We start from the raw sequence: 20,228 nt of genomic DNA on the forward strand, positions 1-20,228 counted from the left end.
AATCTTAAATAACTGTAGAAGTTTTCTTAGCTTGAAATATTTATCATGTAGTTGAGTTTCACAGAAAGATAGATCCCTGGATTTTCCTTGCTTCAGAGGTTAAAAAGTTAATTTTCTAATCTGCATCAGGGAATTATTAACATTAAAAGTAATTTAATATACTTTGACTACTTTCTTGCCCTCTTCCCTACAGGCAATCTGTATTTCATGTCACTGTCACTTGACTGAATAAAGACAATCTTATCACATGAAACTTTTAAAGAATTAACACATACAAATATGTTTAGTTAATTTATTAGAATTACTTATTGAATTGAGAAGGATTTTAAGTCAGTTAAGTTAAAGGATTGAGCTGCAAATGGTTTTTAACCAAAATGGATGTTTTTGTTAAGACATAAAATATTCATTATTTAAAATTGGCTGATTTTGATAATTCTCAAGCTCTTTCAGATAATATTGATATATTAATTAGTTTTTATTGCATGTTATTTATATTTCATTAGAAATCATAATGTATACAATTTTAGAAACTAAAGTTCTAATATTACAAAAAAAAACAGGGACTAAAAGATCAAATTATCCCATTAAAAATGAGTCAAAGACATGAATAAACATTTTTCCAAAGAAGACATCCTGATGGCTAACAGATACATGAAAAGATGCTCTACATCATTCATCATCAGAAAAATACAAATGAAACTACAATGAAATATCACCTCACACCTGTCAGAATGGCTAACATCAACAAGATAAGAAACAAACAGGGGCTGGTGAGGATGTGGAGAAAGGGTAACCCTCTTACACTGTTAGTGGGAATGCAAATGGGTACAAGCAGGTTGGAAAACAGTATGGAGTTTCCTCAAAAGGTTAAAAATAGAACTACACTACAATACAGCAGTTGCACTACTAGGTACTTATACAAATAATACAAAAGTACTAATTTGAAAGGATACATGCACCCCAGTGTTTAGAGCAGCATTACCAACATTAGTCAAGTTGTGGAAAAAAAAAAAAAACAAAAAACAAATGTTCATCATGTGATGAATGGATAAAGAGGTGGTATCTATATACAATAGAATATTACACAGCCATAAAAAAGAATGAAATCATACCATTTGCAATGACATGGGTAGAGATAGAGTATTGTGCTAAGAGAAATAAGTCAGAGAAAGACAAATGCCATATGAGTTAACTCATATGTGGAATTTAAGAAAAAGAAAAATCATGGGGGAAAAAAGAAGAAAACAAAGAAACAGACTCTTAAATATAGAGAACAAACTGATGGTTACCAGAGGGGGGGTGGGTTGGGGATGGGCTAAATAGGTGATGGGTTTAATAAGAGTGCACTTGTGATGAACACCAGGTGTTCTATGTACATGTTGAATCACTAAGTTGTACACCTGAAATTAATATTACACTCTCTATTAACTAAATGGAATGTACATAAAAACTAAAAAAAATCAAGCACATTATATTTTCTTAATATTGTGGATTCTACTTGAAATATATACTTCTTTGGTTTAATATTTGAAATATATATATATACACATACATAATTTCTCCAAGCTTTGAGATTTAATTAAACCTTTTCAACTTAAAAATTGAAAAACTTGCTTGAGCGCAGCTCAACAAGACAAATATTTTTATCTAATATCCATTATGTCAGTCATTTGCCAATTATATAAATTTATATTGATTTTTATTTTTATGCCAACATTATAGTCTTTATTTTGAAAAGGTTTTTGTGGGGTGCCTGGGTGGCTTAGTCGGTTAAGCGTCCGACTTCAGCTCAGGTCATGATCTCATGATCCGTGAGTTCAAGCCCCACGTCGGGCTCTAGGCTGATGGCTCAGAGCCTGGAGCCTGCTTCCGATTCTGTGTCTCCCTCTCTCTGCCCCTCCCCCGTTCATGCTCTGTCTCTCTTTGTCTCAAAAATAAATAAACACTAAAAAAAAATTAAAAAAAAATGTTTTTGGAAAGGTTTTTTTTTTACTGTTTTCTTCTAAGAGTAATATATATATATATACACACACGCACACATACATTGTATATTTATATATACACACACACACACATGAATGTGTACACATATATATTAGTAAACGAATCAGTAAGTTAGATATTGTGTTAATATAATATTACTACAAGTTAATTTGAAACAATTGATTTTACCATTGTGTAATTATGTGCCACACTTAGGAGCTCTGTACAACCCTGGGTATCTCCAAATGATCGAATCCTTAAGCAGTTTGAAGGGTGGAGCTTCCTTATGAGAAAATTGGAGCAGACTTCAATGACTTGAGTCAGCTGCAAGAGACAAGCTGCAGCCAGCAAATTTTCAATAGTATCTTCTTTTAAATGCAGGACACCTAGATGGTTTGAAAAAGTAAAGAATGATTATATGTCCCATTATGTAAGACATGAATGTGCTAGCTACTTGAATTTTTCATTTTCTCTAATTTCTAGGGCTATCTTTTCTAGTGCACAGTAACCACTGTGGGGATATCTTTTGGGGTCTCAAAATACTCTTTTGAGGCCATCATATGCAAGGGAGTCTGTATAAACACTAATAAGATGGCTGAAGGGAGCCAGACTAGATTATCAAATACAATTGTAGCAAATGAACACTGAACACTATTATTGCAAAGAACAGCAACTAGTTATTTCTTTATAATTTTAGACCTGCATCTAAATCTTATATCAACTGGCTGGTCCAGTTGGAAAACCATGCGACTCTTAATCTTGGGGTCATGATTTAGAGACCCATGTTGGGGGTAGAGATTCCTTAAATAAAAACTTTTAATAAAAGCAAAATAAATGTTATATAAACTGTAAGCAATATGATTCAAGGAGCATTATATTATATTGTATAAGGACCATACAATTGCCCATACAGGTAACATTTATATGGAAAAAAAAAAAAAACATTTGGTAACTAAGTAGAACACTAATGTTATCTGTCCATTTTTTCTTTGCATCTACATTATTAATTGATAAGAATAACTTGCTCAGACATTATGCATAGAACTGACACCTGGCATTGTCTCAAAAGAAAAATAATATTGCTAATAGTTCATAAATAAATGTTTGTATGATTATTTTCTCAGATATAAAAAAAGGCTCTGTTTAAAAATATCTGTGAAGAGATCTTTAAAATATTCAGAGCCATTTAAGCTATTTTCTCTGTGTGTGTGTGTGTGTGTGTGTGTGTGTGTAGTTTTTGGAGGAAGCATTATTGATAAATTATTGCAAATGTTATGTTAGTAAGTTGTATTCCTTTTTTTTGTTTATCCAAGCTATAGGTAAGTTATAAAGAATGACATTTTCTATGGATATGTTCTATAAATTATTCTTTGATAGTTTTCCCTGCAAAATGCACTCATATGGAGTCTATATGTTTGCATAAACATAAAGAAAAGAGCTGTGAGATGCTCTGTATTTGGTTCAGCCTCTAAATATGTTGCAAAAGGATCTGGTCCATCAGCAGACTTTCTTGTGTTGTTTTATTTTTGTCCTGGATTTTGAAGGGAAAGTCCTGCCCATATCTCATGAGACCCAGAGAAGTTATCAAGTATTCTCAGCTCCAGATATAAAGCTTAACATCCTATATACATTGAAACTTGGCCTGGTTATTAAGAATATTCATTTCTTAATAAATAAAATTGTAAAGCTCCTAGAAGAAAACGCTAAAAAATCTTATTGACATTGGTATTGGCAATAATTTCTTGTATAATATACCAAAAGACAGGCAACTACAACTAAAATAAACAAGTGGGACTTCATCAAAGTAAAGAACTTTTTCATAGCAAAGGAAATATAAAATATATTGAAAAGGCAATATACAGAATGAGAGAAAAACACTGCAAACCATATATCTGATAAGGGGTTAATGACAAAAATACATAAAGGACTCATAGAATACAATAGTACAAAAGCAAATAATCCAATTAAAAATGAGCAAATAACCTAAATAAACATTTTTTTCCAAAGACATACAAATAACCAATAGGGACATGAAAATGTGCTTAACATCACTAATTATCAGGTAAATGTAAACCAAAACACATTCCCATTAGGATGGCTATTAGCAAAAAGAGCAGGGATAACCAATGTTGGTGAGGCTTCGAAGAAAAGGGAGTATTTACACATTGTTTGTGGGAATGTAAATAGATACAGCTTTATGGAAAACAGTATGGTGTTTTCTGAAATAATTGGAAAATAAAACTACCTTATCATTCAGCAACTCCACTCCTGATTGTATGTACAAAGAAATAAAATCAGCATCTTAAGAGACATCTGGACTCCCATGTTTGTTGCAGCATTATTAGCAATAGCTAAGATATGAAAACAGCCAAACAATATACAGATCCTTCAACAGTTGGATGTATATATATATATATATATATATATATATATATATATATATATGTAGCACCTTAGGAATGCCAAGTAGAGTTTTGGTTTCCAGGCAGGGGCTGGGAGGGGGAAATAGGGAGGTTCATCTCAAAAGGTGTAAATTTTCAGTTATAGGAAGTATAAGTTCTGAGAATCTAAAATACAGCATGGTGTCTATAGTTAATAATATGGTATTGGGTACTGTGTACTTGAAAATTATTGAGAGTATACCTTAAGCATTCTCACCACAAAAACAATTAATAATTTGAGATAATGTGTACATCATTATTAATGATTATAATTAATATAATAATAAGGTAATTATTATTAATTATCTTCATCTTAGTAATTATTCCACTTGCATATATATAGCAAATTATCACATAGTACACTTTAAATATAGACACTTATATTTTTCAATTATTCCTCAATAAATTTGGAATTAATTAATTAATTAATTAATATTTCTTGGCCCCCAAACTCATCTTATTACCTTTGCCTTATAGTTTGAGTAAATATGACTTTGTTATTTCAAAGGAAAGACTAAGTCTCTAATATAGAGTTGGACTTTGTATGTACTTTGTATGGACTTTGTATGTAGAGAGTTCCTCTCTAGTTTTTACAAATGAGAATGTATCCACAACATTCAAGAGAAAGACAGATATATGCTTGTATTTTTGTGTTAAAATAGCTTTATTCTCTCAGGGTCAAAATTTTATGTTATATTATTTATCTCTTACTCTTTCATAATACTGAATTTAAAACCTGATTCTGCACTTTACTACCTTCATAAAGTTACTTAACTAGTCAATCCTTCAATTTTCTCATTTGCAGAATAGAAATAATATTAATGTAAGTTATATGATGTAGAGTTATTGTGAGGATTGAATGACTTAATACGTGCCACTTTACCTGTGTAAGCATACTGCACCAAGGAATTAGTGCATTAGGATCAACTCCTTCCATCCTGACCTCTTCTTGTTTGGCTTCAAATACATCATTAGTAAACATTGCAGCAAAATAATAGGACACTGAACTGAGAACCAACCTGGAAATGGGAATGATTCATAGGAACTTAAATGAGACCAGTATATCATTGAAAAGCTTGAAATGCAGTCAATAAGTTTTTAACACTGCTGAGTTCGTTATCTGCATGAATCTTTCACAGTTCAGTAAAGTATAGTGAAATTAGAATGGTGAATTAGGTAAGTTTATTTTCTTTTGAGGATTTGTGATGTTTTACATGTATTTCTTTAAAATTTGGCTCTTTTAAATATCACACAGGGAAATGGATCATATATGCTAATGCTTTTTCAATATAGGAAGATAAAAAGATACTTTCCTCAGCATTCTAATTTGTTTTCAATGGACAAATTCATTCTCATTCGAGTGCTTTACTAACAAAATGTTCTGTCTGCATAAGGATACTTACCGATGGGCTGGAATTCGGAGGTGTCCCACAATAAGTAGTACATAACACAGTTGTTTCTCTTTCAGATAGTTCTCAATTTTGTGAAGAGTTTGTTCTGCATGATTTACAGCATGAAACTGCTCCTTAGATCTATGAACATTCATTTCTTCAGGATATTGTGTATCTAATCTAAAAGGGGTGTAAAAGTGAAAATATGGTTTATTCTCTTAGTGAGTATACAAATGTCCAATGCAAATTTTGGCACATCAACTTCTAAGAGAAATATGCTGGATTAGATAAAGTTTAAATATGCCTTCCAATCTTAAATATTTCACTATAATTACTGTCTAGCCTTCCATTAAAGTGAAGTGTCATGATTCATATTTTTACCTGGAATGAAACCATAAATTTGTATAGTTCCATTGCAGGGCTAGTGGTAATTTTTTTATTTTTATTTTTTTTAACGTTTATTCATTTTTGAGACAGAGAGAGACAGAGCATGAACAGGGGAGGGGCAGAGAGAGAGGGAGACACAGAATCTGAAACAGGCTCCAGGCTCTCATCTGTCAGCACAGAGCCCGACGCGGGGCTCGAACTCACGGACTGTGAGATCACGACCTGAGCCGAAGTCGGATGCTTAACCGACCAAGCCACCCAGGTGCCCCGCTAGTGGTAATTTTTATATGCACAAACATAAACTTCAAAATGCCAGCCTTTTTCTTTGATTTTTATTGGTATCACAATTATGTTATTAGGCACAAAATCATAGACATGATTCAAAATATTTTTAAAATTTGATTATGAACTGAAACTTCTCCATAGAATACTCATTACACAACAGAAATATTTCTTGAAGAATCTCAAACTTGAGATTTCTCTACAATATGTCAGCCCCATCAAGAGAATATACAATTTCCATCTTACATATACTTTTTCAGGATTTATTGAGACATAATTAATATAGAACATTGTGTGTGTTTAAGATGTACAATGTAATGAATTAATATATGTATGTATTGTGAAGTTATTACTACAATAAGGTTAATTAACACATCCATCACCTCACATAGTTACCATTTTTCATGTGTGTGGTTAAAACATTTAAGATCTATGATCTTAGGAGAATTTCAAGTTAAGATGGTGGAGCAGCATGGAGATCCTCAGCTTGTCTTGTCCCTGACACAGCTAGATCAGCATCAAGACATTTTGCACACCTAGGAAATTGATCTTAGGTTAACACAACAATCTGTATAATTTGAGCCACAGAACTCAGGAGGTACATGGCACAAAGCTGTGAACTGTGGGAGAAAAGCTGTGGAGGGTAGGAAGCTGTTTTTGCATAGAGAGGATGGAGAAAGGGGGAGAGTGCAGGAAAAACACTAGTCCAAAAGTAGTTAGAGAAAAAGAGAAAGAGTGAAAATACTTGCCCAAATGTAGTTGGACAGAAAGAAAGAGTGAATACACTCACAGGGGACTGAACAAGAAATTTGTTCCCCAAAACCACTGATGGCAAGAAAGGAGAGGGTTTCAATACCACCAGGATTCTATAAACAGTGGAGTTCAGAGTCTAAAGTTCCAGAGCTCAGTGCTTGTGGTGCTCTGGTGAGGAAGCAGGGTGAATCCCCAGGAGCAGGGAGTGGGGTCTGATGGGTCTGTATGCCACATGGGGAGAAGCAGTTCCCCTGCTTGGAGAACATTTGGTAGAGACCATATGGCCTCCCCAAAGGCATAGGTCCCAGCAGACTCTGGAGAGCAGCCACATTTGCTGGTATTGGGACAAAGATGCCAGAGTGCAGTGAAACTTGGTGTCAGCTGTGTTTTGTGATTTGCCATGATCTCTGAATGTCTGCTGTTGCACGATTATACAAACATTTTCTGGGGTGAACTGGCACCCGGCCATTACTCAGGGAAACCCTCCCCCAGAAAGTTGACATGGGTCCAAGCCACAGGGGTCTCTGAAGTTTGGGGTTTTAAAACACGAAACCATCTGAGATAAAACTCTAGAAGGAGGTGTCCCTTGGCAGGCTGATGGGATGGATAAGGACAGGGTATAGGCAGGGAGTGGATGGAGGTCTGAGACAAAGGAGGGGTGCTTGATCGCAGGTAAGTGAGAGAGTGAATTTCTTGTCCCAGAGACGAGGGAGCTGGATTCCCATGGTCTCCTGCAAACAAGCATGCTCATACATGCACTTATACTCTACACTGATCCACCACAGTAAGCTAAGCAGTGCCACCTAGTGGGGAACAGAGCCATAACACGGAGGCCTGCCCAATTGCACCCTCTAAGCATAACCCCTAGAAAACCAGCAGAAACCCCTCCACCTGCTTAGTATACGGACTTTAGAGTGATTCATAATATCACTTCTAGGGGAACCTGGATGTAAACTCATTTGGGTTTCATTTTGTTTGCTGGTTCATTTATAACTTCATTTTGTTTGATTCTGTTTTTCAAATATTTTTTTTCTTTTGTTTTCTTGGATATAGAAAAATGTATTTTTATTTTCTTTTTTAAATTTTTAAATTAGTTTTTATTTTAATTTGTAATTTTTAAAATTTTTATTCTATTTTATTTTGTTTTATTCTATTTATTATATACATTTTTAATTTTTAAATTTATTAACTTTTGTCTTTACTTGCTTTTCTTTCCCTTTTTTCTCTGTTCTATCAAGCTTCTTTCAACAGGCAGACCAAAACACACCTAAGATATAGCTTCCTTTTATTATATTGTTTTGTTTTTACGTTTTTAATTTTTATTTTATTTTTCTTCCTCCAAAATGACAAAATGAAGGAATTCCCCCCAGAAGAAAGAACAGGAAAATGACAGCCAGAGTCTTAAAACATATATATAAGCAAAATGTCTGAATTAGAATTTACAACCATGACAATAAGTGTACTAGCTAGGGGTTGAAAAACAATAGAATCCAATTCTGCAGACATAAAAGAAGTAAAAGCTAGTTAGGACGAAATCGAAAATACTATAACCAAGATGCAATCAAATAGATGCCACAACAGCAAGGATAGACGAAGAAGAACAGTGAATCAGCAATATAGAACACAAAATTGGGGAAAATAATGAAGCAGATAAAAGAGGGAAACAAAGGCAACAGAGCACAATTCAAGACTTAGAGAACTCAGTGACTTATTAAAAAGGAATAACAACTGAATCATAGGAGTCCCAGAATATGAAGAGAGAGAAGAAAGGGGCAGAAGCATTACGGGAGCAAATTATAGTGGAAAATTTCCTAATCTGGGGAAGGACAGAGACATTAAAATCTAAGAAGCACAGAGAACTCACATTAGCTTCCACAAAAACTGACCATCAACAAAGCATATTATAGCCAAATTCACAAAATACACAGACAAGGAAATAATTATGAATGCAGCAAGGGAAAAAATCCTTAACCTATAAAGGAAGACAGATCAGATTCACAGAAAACTTACTTATCCACAGAAACTCGACAGGCCAGAAAGGAGTGGCAGGATATATTCAAGGTACTGAATCAAAAACAAAACAAAACAAAACAAAACAAAAAGGAGACAATAATTATTTATCCAGCAAGGCTGCCATTCAATATAGAAGGAGAGACAAAGAGTTTCCCAGACAAACATAATCTAAAGGAGTTTGCGACCACTAAACCAGCCCAGCAAGACATTTTAAGGGGGACTCTTTGAGTGGAGAAAAGAAAAAAAAAACAAAACAAAAAAGAACAAAAGTGGCAAAGACTATAAAGGACCAGAGAACATCACTCTACAGGCAACATGATGGCACTAAATTCATATCTTTCAGGACTCTCTCTAAATGTCAATGGACTAAGAGCTCCAATATGAAGACATAAGGTATCAGAATGGATAAGAAAACAAGACTCATGTATATGCTGTTTACAAGAGACTCATTTTAGATGTAAAGACACCTACAGATTGAAAGTAAGGGGGTGGAAAACATTTGTTATGGTAATGGTTATCAAAAGAAAGCAGAGTAGCCATACTTATATCAGACAAACTAGATTTTAAAATAAAGACTGTAACAAGAAATGAAGAAAGGCATTATATCATAATTAAGGGTTGTATCAACCAAAAAGATCTAACAATTGTTAATATTTATGTCCCCAACATGAAAAACCCAAAATTTAAATCAATTAATCACAAGCATAAAGAATATCATTGATAATCATACCATAATAGTAGGGGACTTCAATACCCCAGTTATAGAAATAAGCAGATAATCTAAGCAGAAACTCAACAAGGAAACAATGGCTTTGAATGATCCAGTGGACCAGATAGACTTAACAGATATATTCAGAACATTTTATCCTAAAGGAGCAGAATACACATTCTTCTCGAGTGCACATGGAACATTCTTCATATTAAACCACATACTGGAAAACAAATCAGCCCTCAAAAAGTACAAAAAGATCAAGATCATACCGTGCATATTTTCAGACCACAAAGATATGAAACTTGAAATAAACCACAAGAAAAGCAATAGAAAAAACATGAATACTTGTAGATTAAAGACCAACCTACTGAAGAATGAATGGGTTAACCAAGAAATTAAAGAGGAAATTAAAAAATACTTAGAAGACAATGAAAATGAAAACATGACAGTCCAAAACCTCTGAGATGCAGCAAAGGAGGTCATAAGAGGGAAGTATATAGTAAGCCAGGCCTTCTTAAAGAAGGAAGAAGGGTCTCAAATACACAACCTAATTTATACTTAAAAGAGCTGGGAAAAGAACAGCAAATAGTGCCCAAACCCAGCAGAAAAAGGGAAATAATAAAGATTAGAGTAGAATTCAATGATACTGAAAAAAACAAAAAACAGTAAAAAAAAAGTAGAACATATCAAAAAAAAAAAAAAAAAACAGAAGCTGGTTCTTTGTAAGAATTACAAAAATTGACATACCCCTATCCAGACTGATCAAAAGCAAAAAGGAAACGACCCAAATAAATGAAATCACGAATGAAATAGGAAAGATCACAACTAACAATGCAGAAATACAAACAATAATAAGAGAATATTATGATCAATTATATGCCACACATTGGTCAATCTGGAAGAAATGAACAAATTCCTAGAAACATATAACCTACCAAAACTGAAACAGGAAGAAATAGAAAATTTGAACAGACTCATAACCAGTAAAGAAATTGAATAATTAATGAAAAACCTCCCACCAAACAAGAGTCCAGGGCCGGATAGCTTTTCAGGGGAATTTCACCAAACATTTAAAGAAAGATTTAACATGTATTCTTTTGAAGCTGTACCAAAAAAAAAAAAAACACAAAAAACAAAAACAAAACAAAACAAAACAAACAAACAAATAAAAAACACCACTAGAGGAAAATTTCCAAAGTCATTCTATGAGACCAGCATTACCTTGATTCCAAAACCAGACAAACACCCCACTAAAAAGGAGAGCTACATACCAATTTCCCTGATGAACATGGATGCAAAAATTCTCAACAATATACTAGCAAACTGGATCCAACAATCCATTAGAAGAATTATTCACCATGATAAAGAAGGACTTATTCCTGGGATGCAGGACTGGTTCACTATCCACAAACCCATCAATGTGACACATCACATTAATAAAATAAAGGTAAGATCCACCTTATCATCTCAGTAGATGCAGAGAAAGCACTGGAAAAAAAATATAAGATCTTTTCATGAATAAAAGAAAACAAAAACTATCAGGAAATCAGGGATAGAAGGAGATCATAAAAGCCATGAAAAATAGACCCACCACTAATATCATCCTCAATGGGGAAAAACTGAGATCTTTCCCCCTAAGGTCAGGAACATGACAGGGATGTCCACTTTCACCACTGTTATTCAACATAGTATTGGAAGTTCTAGCCTCAGCAATCAGACAAAACAAAGAAATAAAAGCCCTCCAAATCGGCAAGGAGGAAGTCAAGCTTTCACTTTTTTCAGATGACATGATACTCTATACAGAAAACCCAAAAGATTCCACCAAAAACTGCTAGAACTGATCCATGAATTCAGCAAAGTGGCAGGATATAAAATCAATGCACAGAAATCGGTTGCATTTCTATACACCAATAATGAAGCAGCAGAAACAGAAATCAAGGAATGGATCCTATTTACAATTGCACCAAAAAACATAAGATACCTAGGAATAAAACTAACCAAAGAGGTGAAAAATCTACACACTGAGAACTAGAGAAAATTTCTAATAGAAATTGAAGAAGACACAAATAAATGGAGAACATTCCATGCTCAAGGATTGGAACAACAAACACTGTTACAATGTTGATACTACCCAAAGCAATCTACACGTTCAATGCAATCCCTATGAAAATAACACCAGTATTCTTCACAGGCCTACAGCACACAAACCAAAATTCGTATGGAACCAGAAAAGACCCTGAGTAGCCAAACCACTCCTGAAAAAGACAACCAAAGCTGGAGGTATCGCAATCCCAGACTTCAAGATATATTACAAAGCTATAATCATCAAGACAGTATGTCACTGACACGAAATCAGACACATAGATGAATGTAACAGAATAGAGAACCCAGAATCAGACCCACAAATTTATGGCCAACTAATCTTTGACAAAGCAGGAAAGAATATCCAATGGAAGAAAGACAGTCTCTTCAGCAAATGGTCTTGGGAAAACTTGACAACAATGTGCAGAAGAATGAACCTGGACCATTTTCTCACACAAAACACAAAAATAAACTCAAAATGGATGAAAGATCTAAATGTAAGGCATGAAGCCATCAAAATCCTAGAGCAGAAACCAGGCAACAACCTGTTTGACCTTGGCCTTAGCAACTTCTTACTCAGCATGTCTCTGGAGACAAGGGAGACAAAAGAAGAAATGAAATATTGGGACCTCATCAAAAAGCTTTTGCACAGTGAAGGAAACAATCAGCAAAACTAAAAGACAACTAACAGAATGGGAGAAGATATTTGCAAATGACATATCAGAATAAGGGTTAGCATCCAAATTATATAAATAACATATCAAAATTAACACCCCAAAAACAAATAATCCAGTGAAGAAATGGTCAAAAGACAGGTACAGACACTTTTGCAAAGAAGACATACAGATGGCCAACACATACATGAAAAAATGGTCAACATCACTTATCATCATGGAAATACAAATCAAAACCACAATGAGATACAACCTCACACTTGTCAGAAAGACTAACATTAACTCAGGCAACAACAATTGTTGGTGATGATGTGGAGAAGGAGCAACTTCTTTGCACTGCTGGTGGGAATGCAAAATGGTACAGCCACTCTGGACAACAATTTGGAGTTTCCTCAATAATTAAAATAGACCTACCCTACGAACCAGAAAATGCACTACTAGGTATTTATCCAAAGAATACAAAAATGCTGATTCCAGCATTTACTCCAATGTTTATAACAGCACTATTGACAAGAGCCAAAGTATGTAAAAAGCCCAAATGTCCATTGACTGATAAATGGATAAAGAAGATGCAAAATATAAACACAATGGAATATTATTTGATGATCAAAAAGAATGAAATGTTGCCATTTGCAACAATAGTGTATTATGCTAAGTGAAATAAGTCAGAGAGAGAAAATATATAATTTCACTCATATGTGGAATTTTACATACAAAACATGAACATAAAGGAAGGGAAGCAAAACAAATATAAAAACAGAGAGGGAGACAATGCTTAATAGACTATTTAATACTGAGAACAAACAGAGGGTTTCTGGAAGGTTGTTGTGGGGGGGGATGGGTTAAATGGGCAAGGAGCATTAGGGATGACACATGTTGGAATGAGCACTGGGTGTTATATGTACGTGATGAATCACTAAATTCTATACTTGAAATAATTATTACACTATATTTTAACTAACTTGGATTTAATTTTTTTAAAAAGAGAGAGACCAAAATCAATAAGGCCATGTCTACTGTTTAAGTAAGAGATCCAGTTCGGTAATACTATTTTTGTATGCCAAGCCTACATTGGAATATAAAACAAGACAGATTTCCTGTGTGAGTTACAAGTGGATTTTAAGGCAATTACAAAGGAGAAATTACAAAAATGCTTAAAATAATGACAACATGGTGAGAAAAAATGTATTGCTACTTCTAATAGGTAGTGTAAAAGAATTTTGTGTTTTAAAAAAGTGTGTGGTTATTTTAACATTGCTTGTAGAATTTGAAGTGCTTGTATGTTAAATACCACTGCTTGCTGCTTTTACCAGCATCAAGTTAAAGGGCACATTAGAAATGACACAGTTCTATGTCCCTGGTTTCAGGGCAAAAGGAGCTCAGGTGACTATAGATTATGATGGTAAATATGGCTTTAATTACAAACATGAGAGGATTCATGGAAGACTAGAAGAGAGCAGGAAAAATACGATGTTGAAAAAAATCAAACATTTTGGTGCTGAAGGGCTGTATTGAAAATACATAATCCATCCATAATGCATCTCCTAAAATGGGCTGATTAATTAATGTCCTCACTACCCCAGGATTCACATTCTTTGGAAATGACTTTTATTAAATTTCAATAAATTGTTAGTCCCAATGGTATTTTATTTCACAAATATGGATGAGTTCATATATATCTTTAGGTCACTTGGTCAGAATGCTTGAGAAAAAGAATATGGAATCATGTTCACATTCCATAGTCTTAGTTATCCTCATTGTTGTTGCTGCTTCATTTGCCTGGTCCCCGTATGACATGGCCTAAGGACAGGAGGAGAGAACAATGCCTACATTGGCAATTCCAATGCCAAAACTCTGGGCATCTGCAGCCAGCTCCAGCTAGCTTCAGGGACATCACTTGATAGCCTGGGATCTGATGCTTTTCCCCAGAATGACTGATGGGGAGTGATGGACAGTGAAATATTTTGTCATGAGAAAGTGTTGAACAGCCATTTCAGGATTAAAGTCAGCTGCAATGATCTAACGTCCTTTTTCTGATTAGTTTGCTGGATTCCTGGCATTTCTCTTTGCTTAGAAAGAATGATCTGATCACTTCACACTAAAACAGAAAGGGGCAAGTAAAATGAAAGTTGGGTATTAATGGATGAGTAAGAAGTCACTGAGGTGGGAGGGGGGAAGATTTCAGGGAGCTGGAAAAGTTATGTAAATTTCATATAAAAGATTTATTTTTTATGCTTGGGAATTAAAATTTTTTCATATTTAAAAATATCTATTGTCTTAGGAACTTTCAAGTATACAATACAGTATTGTTAACTATAGTCACCAGGCTGTACTTTAGATTCCCAGAGCTCATTCACCTTTAACTGGAAGTTTGTACCCTTTGACTACTTAGGCAAATATGATGACTGTTGAATTTACAATGATGAAAGCGGTCTACATGTCTTTTCAGCATCACAACATGGTGGAGTTTAAATACTAACACAAGCATATAGAGGCTTACAATCAGTAGAAGCGTAAATATTTAATGGTCAGATGAATACACTTAAATACTTTTCTTATTACCTTTCTTGCTTCCAGGGATCACTTTCTAACCACCATTAGTTTTAGGCTCCCCCACCCCCAACTCATCCTGTGTTTCTCTGAACACAATTGGTCCAGGGTGAAATTATTCTCGTTTAATTTAAATAAACGGTTCATCTCTGAATCTTCTTAACCTTTAAAGACTCTTTGGGACATTCACTCACATTATTATATAGATAATTAATGTAGCATGGTATGAATATCCTTAAAACTTGCCTGATACAAAATGTGTCTGTTTGTTTTGGAAAGGAACAATAATTTTTCACCATAGACTAGAAAGAATTCAGGTTTCACTTAACTCAGTCATCCTAATATTTTCTCTGCTCAAGTAATGGTTTGATTTACATTGAGTCAATCACATATTCAATGCCATATTATCTTAGCTTTCCTCATGTATACCCCATAATTTATTGAAGAGGGGTATATTCTAAAGGAGGAATATAATTTGGGAAGTTCTGGCCATGAAATAATTTTATTCTGTGAATTTTCTTCAGCCTAATTTGGTTAAGGGCATAAAGCATCTTTAATTACTAACTAATTTGGAATGTGTATACTTTGGGACATCAATTTTTGAGATATCTGCAATATTTTTTATAATTAAAATGTAGATTTTTAGAATATAAAAATCCTATCAATATGAACCACACACAATTTGTTAGATTTCAAAAGACAGAGGCAACTGTATCTTGTGTATCATCAGGAAACAAGAAATTAGTACTCAAAAATTATAGGTAGATCAAATTAAGGCATTAAAAATATAACACAAATATTAATCTGAATATATAAAACCATTATAATCTATTCTTGGTCATTATCTAAGCAGAATATAATAAAATAAGTCAAACAAATGACCTAACAACAACAATTAAACTAGTGAAATAAAACCCAATTTTAATAAGTTCCCAGAGCTCATGAATTACAATTCTGTTTCCTCCATTTTAGATACTGTAATGTCAAGTCAGATGTTACAATAGAAGCCGATGCATTAGAGAATGTTCTTCCATTTTCTTTATTGTATGGTATCTACAGATGTAAACAGGGGAGACAACATGCTGAAATGAAAAAAAAAAGCATAAAAATGCCTGGGTTTAGTTCCTGCCCTTGTAAATATAAACTAAGTGATCTTGGGCAAGTCACTTTATTTTTCTAAGCTTTAATTTTCTCCTACAAAATTGGAATGAAAATAATACTAATACCAATATTACCAATAATAATGCTTATGTCACATAGCTTTTCAAATGACTACATGAGAAAATTGTACTTGGAATAATCACTATAAATGTTAAGTCTTGAGTTCATCCTAACTACTAAGATATAGTTATTTCCATAAATATCTTTAAAGTTTTTTTGTCTGAAACTATCATTTAATTAATAAGCTTCAGTTTTTAGAGCAGTTATAGGACTATAAAAAATTTTAGAAGTACAGATAATTCTTTACTTTTGGTTGTCACAACTAAGGAAGAGTGCTACTGGCATCAAATGGATAGAGACCAGAGATACTAGTAAACATCCTACAATGCACAGGACAGCCCTCTACAACAACTGCTCAGCCCAAAATGTCAAAGGTTCCAAGGTAGAACATCTCTGGTCTACCTTTTAATTCTTTAGTTAGCTTTTTAAGCCTTTGAAAGAAGATACTATGGTTAAAAATTTTTATAAGGATGCACATAATACAATTTATTTGCACAAAATGAACATGCAATCCCTGATTTAATATTCAAGCCAAATTTCAGTGATTAAATATTATTACACATTAACTTTTTTTTTACTATGGCAAAATGATTAAATTTATTGAGTTTTGAGAATGAGGAGGGGAACTGAGTCTATTGCTGCAAATAACCATTATTGTAAATGAAATTTTACCATACCAAAAAACTATTTTTAAGTTTATTTATTTATTTTGAGAGAGAGAGAGAGAGAAAGAGAGAGACATGGAGAGGAGAGAAAGAATCCGAAGCAGGCCCCTCACTGTCAGTGCAAAGCCTGATGTGGGACTTGAATGAATGAAGCATGAAGAATGAAGCATGAGATCATGACCTGAGATGAAGTCAAGAGTCAGATTTTCTTTTTAATATTGATTTGTTTTTGAGAGAGAGATGGAGAAAGAGCAGGGGAGGGGCAGAGAGAGAGGGAGATACAGAAACTGAAACAGGCTCCAAGCCCCGAGCTGTCAGCACACAGCCTGACTCCGGCCGGGCTCAAGCTCATAAACTGTGAGATCATGACATGAGCTGAAGTTGGACACTTAACCAACTGAGTCACCCAGACACCACAAGAATCAGATGCTTAACTGACTGAGCCACCATGTGCCCCCCAAAAAACTATTCTAAAATGGAATATTTTAGAACAGTTTTAGATTTACAGAACAATTGAGATAACAGAAAATTACATATCCATACACAATTCCCCCTATTATTAATATTTACATTAATAAGAAACATTTTAATAATTAATAAACCAATACTGATGCATTATTATTGACTAAAATTAATACTTCATATTTCTTCACATTTTACTTAGTGTCCTTTTACTATTCTAAAGTCTCCTCCAGAGATCACAGTCAGCTATGTCCTTAGGCTCCCCTTGGTTGTGATAATAACTCAGACTTCCCTTATTTTTGATGATGTTGAAAATGTTGAGGTGTACTGGACCGATATTTTATATAATGCCTTTCAATTAGAATTTGTTTGCTTTTTTTCTCATAATGAGTCAAGGGTTATAAATTTGGGGGGGGGGGAGACTAAAGAGGAAAAATGCCATGCTCATCACATTATAGATAGGGTGCTTTCTGTCAACATGGCTGAACCACTGTTGATGTGAACATTGATCACCTGGCTGAGATAGTGTTTGTCAAGGTTCTTTACTGTAAAGGTCCTCTTTTTTTGCTCTTTCCATCCTGTTCTCTTTGGAAGGTAGTCAATACATACAGACAACACTTAAGGAGTGAGACATTATAGTCTACCTCTTTGGAGGGTAGTTACATAAATTATTTTAAAATCTTACGCATGACATGTATACCTTTTCCTGTCTTCTCTAGCCTGACATGGACTGCCTGATTCCACTAGTTGTTGGAAAACAAAACAAAACAAAACAAAAACTTAGTATCTGCTGTTCTGTCTGTGCTGACAAGTTTTAGTACTGGGAATCCTCTTTCTCCGCCTTCTGCTAGTACTTCACCTCTTCTGCCTTCCCTTCCCCTTCTTCTGTTTCTGCACCACCTTAGGTGCAGACTACATAACTGCCTCCTTAGTGACTCAGACACCATCAGCTCCTCCTCCCATCCTCCATGTCAAGAAACAAAGAGCACTCCCTTGGACCACCCACTTCAGATTCCCCCACCAGTGTTCCAGTTAAAAATTGACAATGGGGAACAAATTGTCTTAAGTGGACCCAAATAAAAGATATTCAGTATTTAAACTAATTTAATTTTGTTGGTTTAATGAAGATACACACGTCTTTAGAGTTATAAGCATTTAATATGGAATTTATTCTATCTAGGGTTACTGAAGGTCAAGTAAGCTCATGTTATCTCTGTTCCAATTTGTAAACAAAAAGATAACTTAAAATGATGGTCAATTTTGTCTGTCTCATAGTTTTCATGGGTAATTTATAAGATAGCTTTCAATGTCTTTGGTAACCTAAAACATTAAAGTTTCACTTGCATAATAAATGGGACTGAATTCAGTGGGCTTATAGGTCTTTTAAAAATAGAATGGAATGCTAAAGCATTGATTATTGATTTCTGATTGCAGAGAAACTAAGGCTATTTGGATCTGTTGGTAAACATGCTTTGTGCATAAGTGGTTCATAAATTTGTCATCTAAAAATATCTGGTGTAACAGTTCACAATTGGTTACCACTTAGTTTTCACTGGAGACTATGGTTTCTAAGAGTAAAAAATCTGCTAAATGTAGTTAAGACTGATGGGATATGATCCTGATTTCTCATATCCTGTGGTGTCTTATAAATGCTTTCAGTGGATTTTTTACCAAATCTATGGAATTTCAAAGTGCTATGGCAGACTTTTTCAGCAAACTTACCTATTCTAAGACAAATTATTATAACAATTACTTCTTTTAAATATAACTTTAACCAAAAGGATATCTCCACAGCCAATTTTACAAGCAATCACTGTTTTTATAGATTTCTCAGGAAAAACTACTGAATCTGCCATTACTTGGTTTCAACAACAATGGCATAATCTCCAAAGGACAAATGCCTACTGCAAGAACATAATTAAAGGTAGTCATTATGCATTTACAGCAGTTTCCTAGCTAATCTATTAACATTGTAGGTGATTCTCAATATGTAGTTTATGTGATACAGAATATAGAAAAGGCCACGATTAAGGAATTAAGGGAATCCTCTTTACTGTTGTTATTTTTAACTTTACAAGCCTTACTAGAAAAACGAAAACACTTTCATCTTATCACTCAAGATCACATACAGGCTTACTTGGTCCATTAACAGAAGGAAATGAGATTGCAGACCAATTTGATGGCTAAAACATGGCTTTTATTTTTTTTAAAAAAATATGAAATTTATTGTCAAATTGGTTTCCATACAACACCCAGTGCTCACCCCAAAAGGTGTTCTCCTCAATGCCATCACCCACCCTCCCCTCCCTCCCAACCCCCATCAACCTTCAGTTTGTTCTCAGTTTTTAAGAGTCTCTTATGCTTTGGCTCTCTCCCACTCTAACCTCTTTTTTTTTCCCCTCCCCAATTGGTTTCTGTTAAGTTTCTCAGGATCCACATAAGACTGAAACCATATGGTATCTGTCTTTCTCTGTATGGCTTATTTCACTTAGCATCACACTCTCCACTTCCATCCATGTTGCTACAAAAGGCCATATTTCATTCTTTCTCATTGCCATGTAGTACTCCATTGTGTATATAAACCACAATTTCTTTATCCATTCATCAGTTGA

The 20,228-nt window shown here is 34.2% G+C and overlaps 1 protein-coding gene across 1 annotated transcript in view; it reads right to left on the minus strand.

Annotated features, from left to right (window-relative positions):
- The window catches only part of KLHL4 (kelch like family member 4), a 211,112-nt gene that overhangs the window by 48,743 nt on the left and 142,141 nt on the right, over positions 1–20,228 (minus strand). Inside the window, 4 exon segments of the mRNA XM_081792634.1 lie at positions 2,173–2,369; positions 5,308–5,337; positions 5,340–5,443; positions 5,828–5,995. Of these exon segments, the coding sequence (XP_081648760.1) occupies positions 2,173–2,369; positions 5,308–5,337; positions 5,340–5,443; positions 5,828–5,995 (499 nt within the window).

This window comes from Panthera onca, chromosome X (assembly GCF_046562875.1).
Source record: "Panthera onca isolate mPanOnc1 chromosome X, mPanOnc1 haplotype 2, whole genome shotgun sequence".
NCBI lineage: Eukaryota > Metazoa > Chordata > Mammalia > Carnivora > Felidae > Panthera > Panthera onca.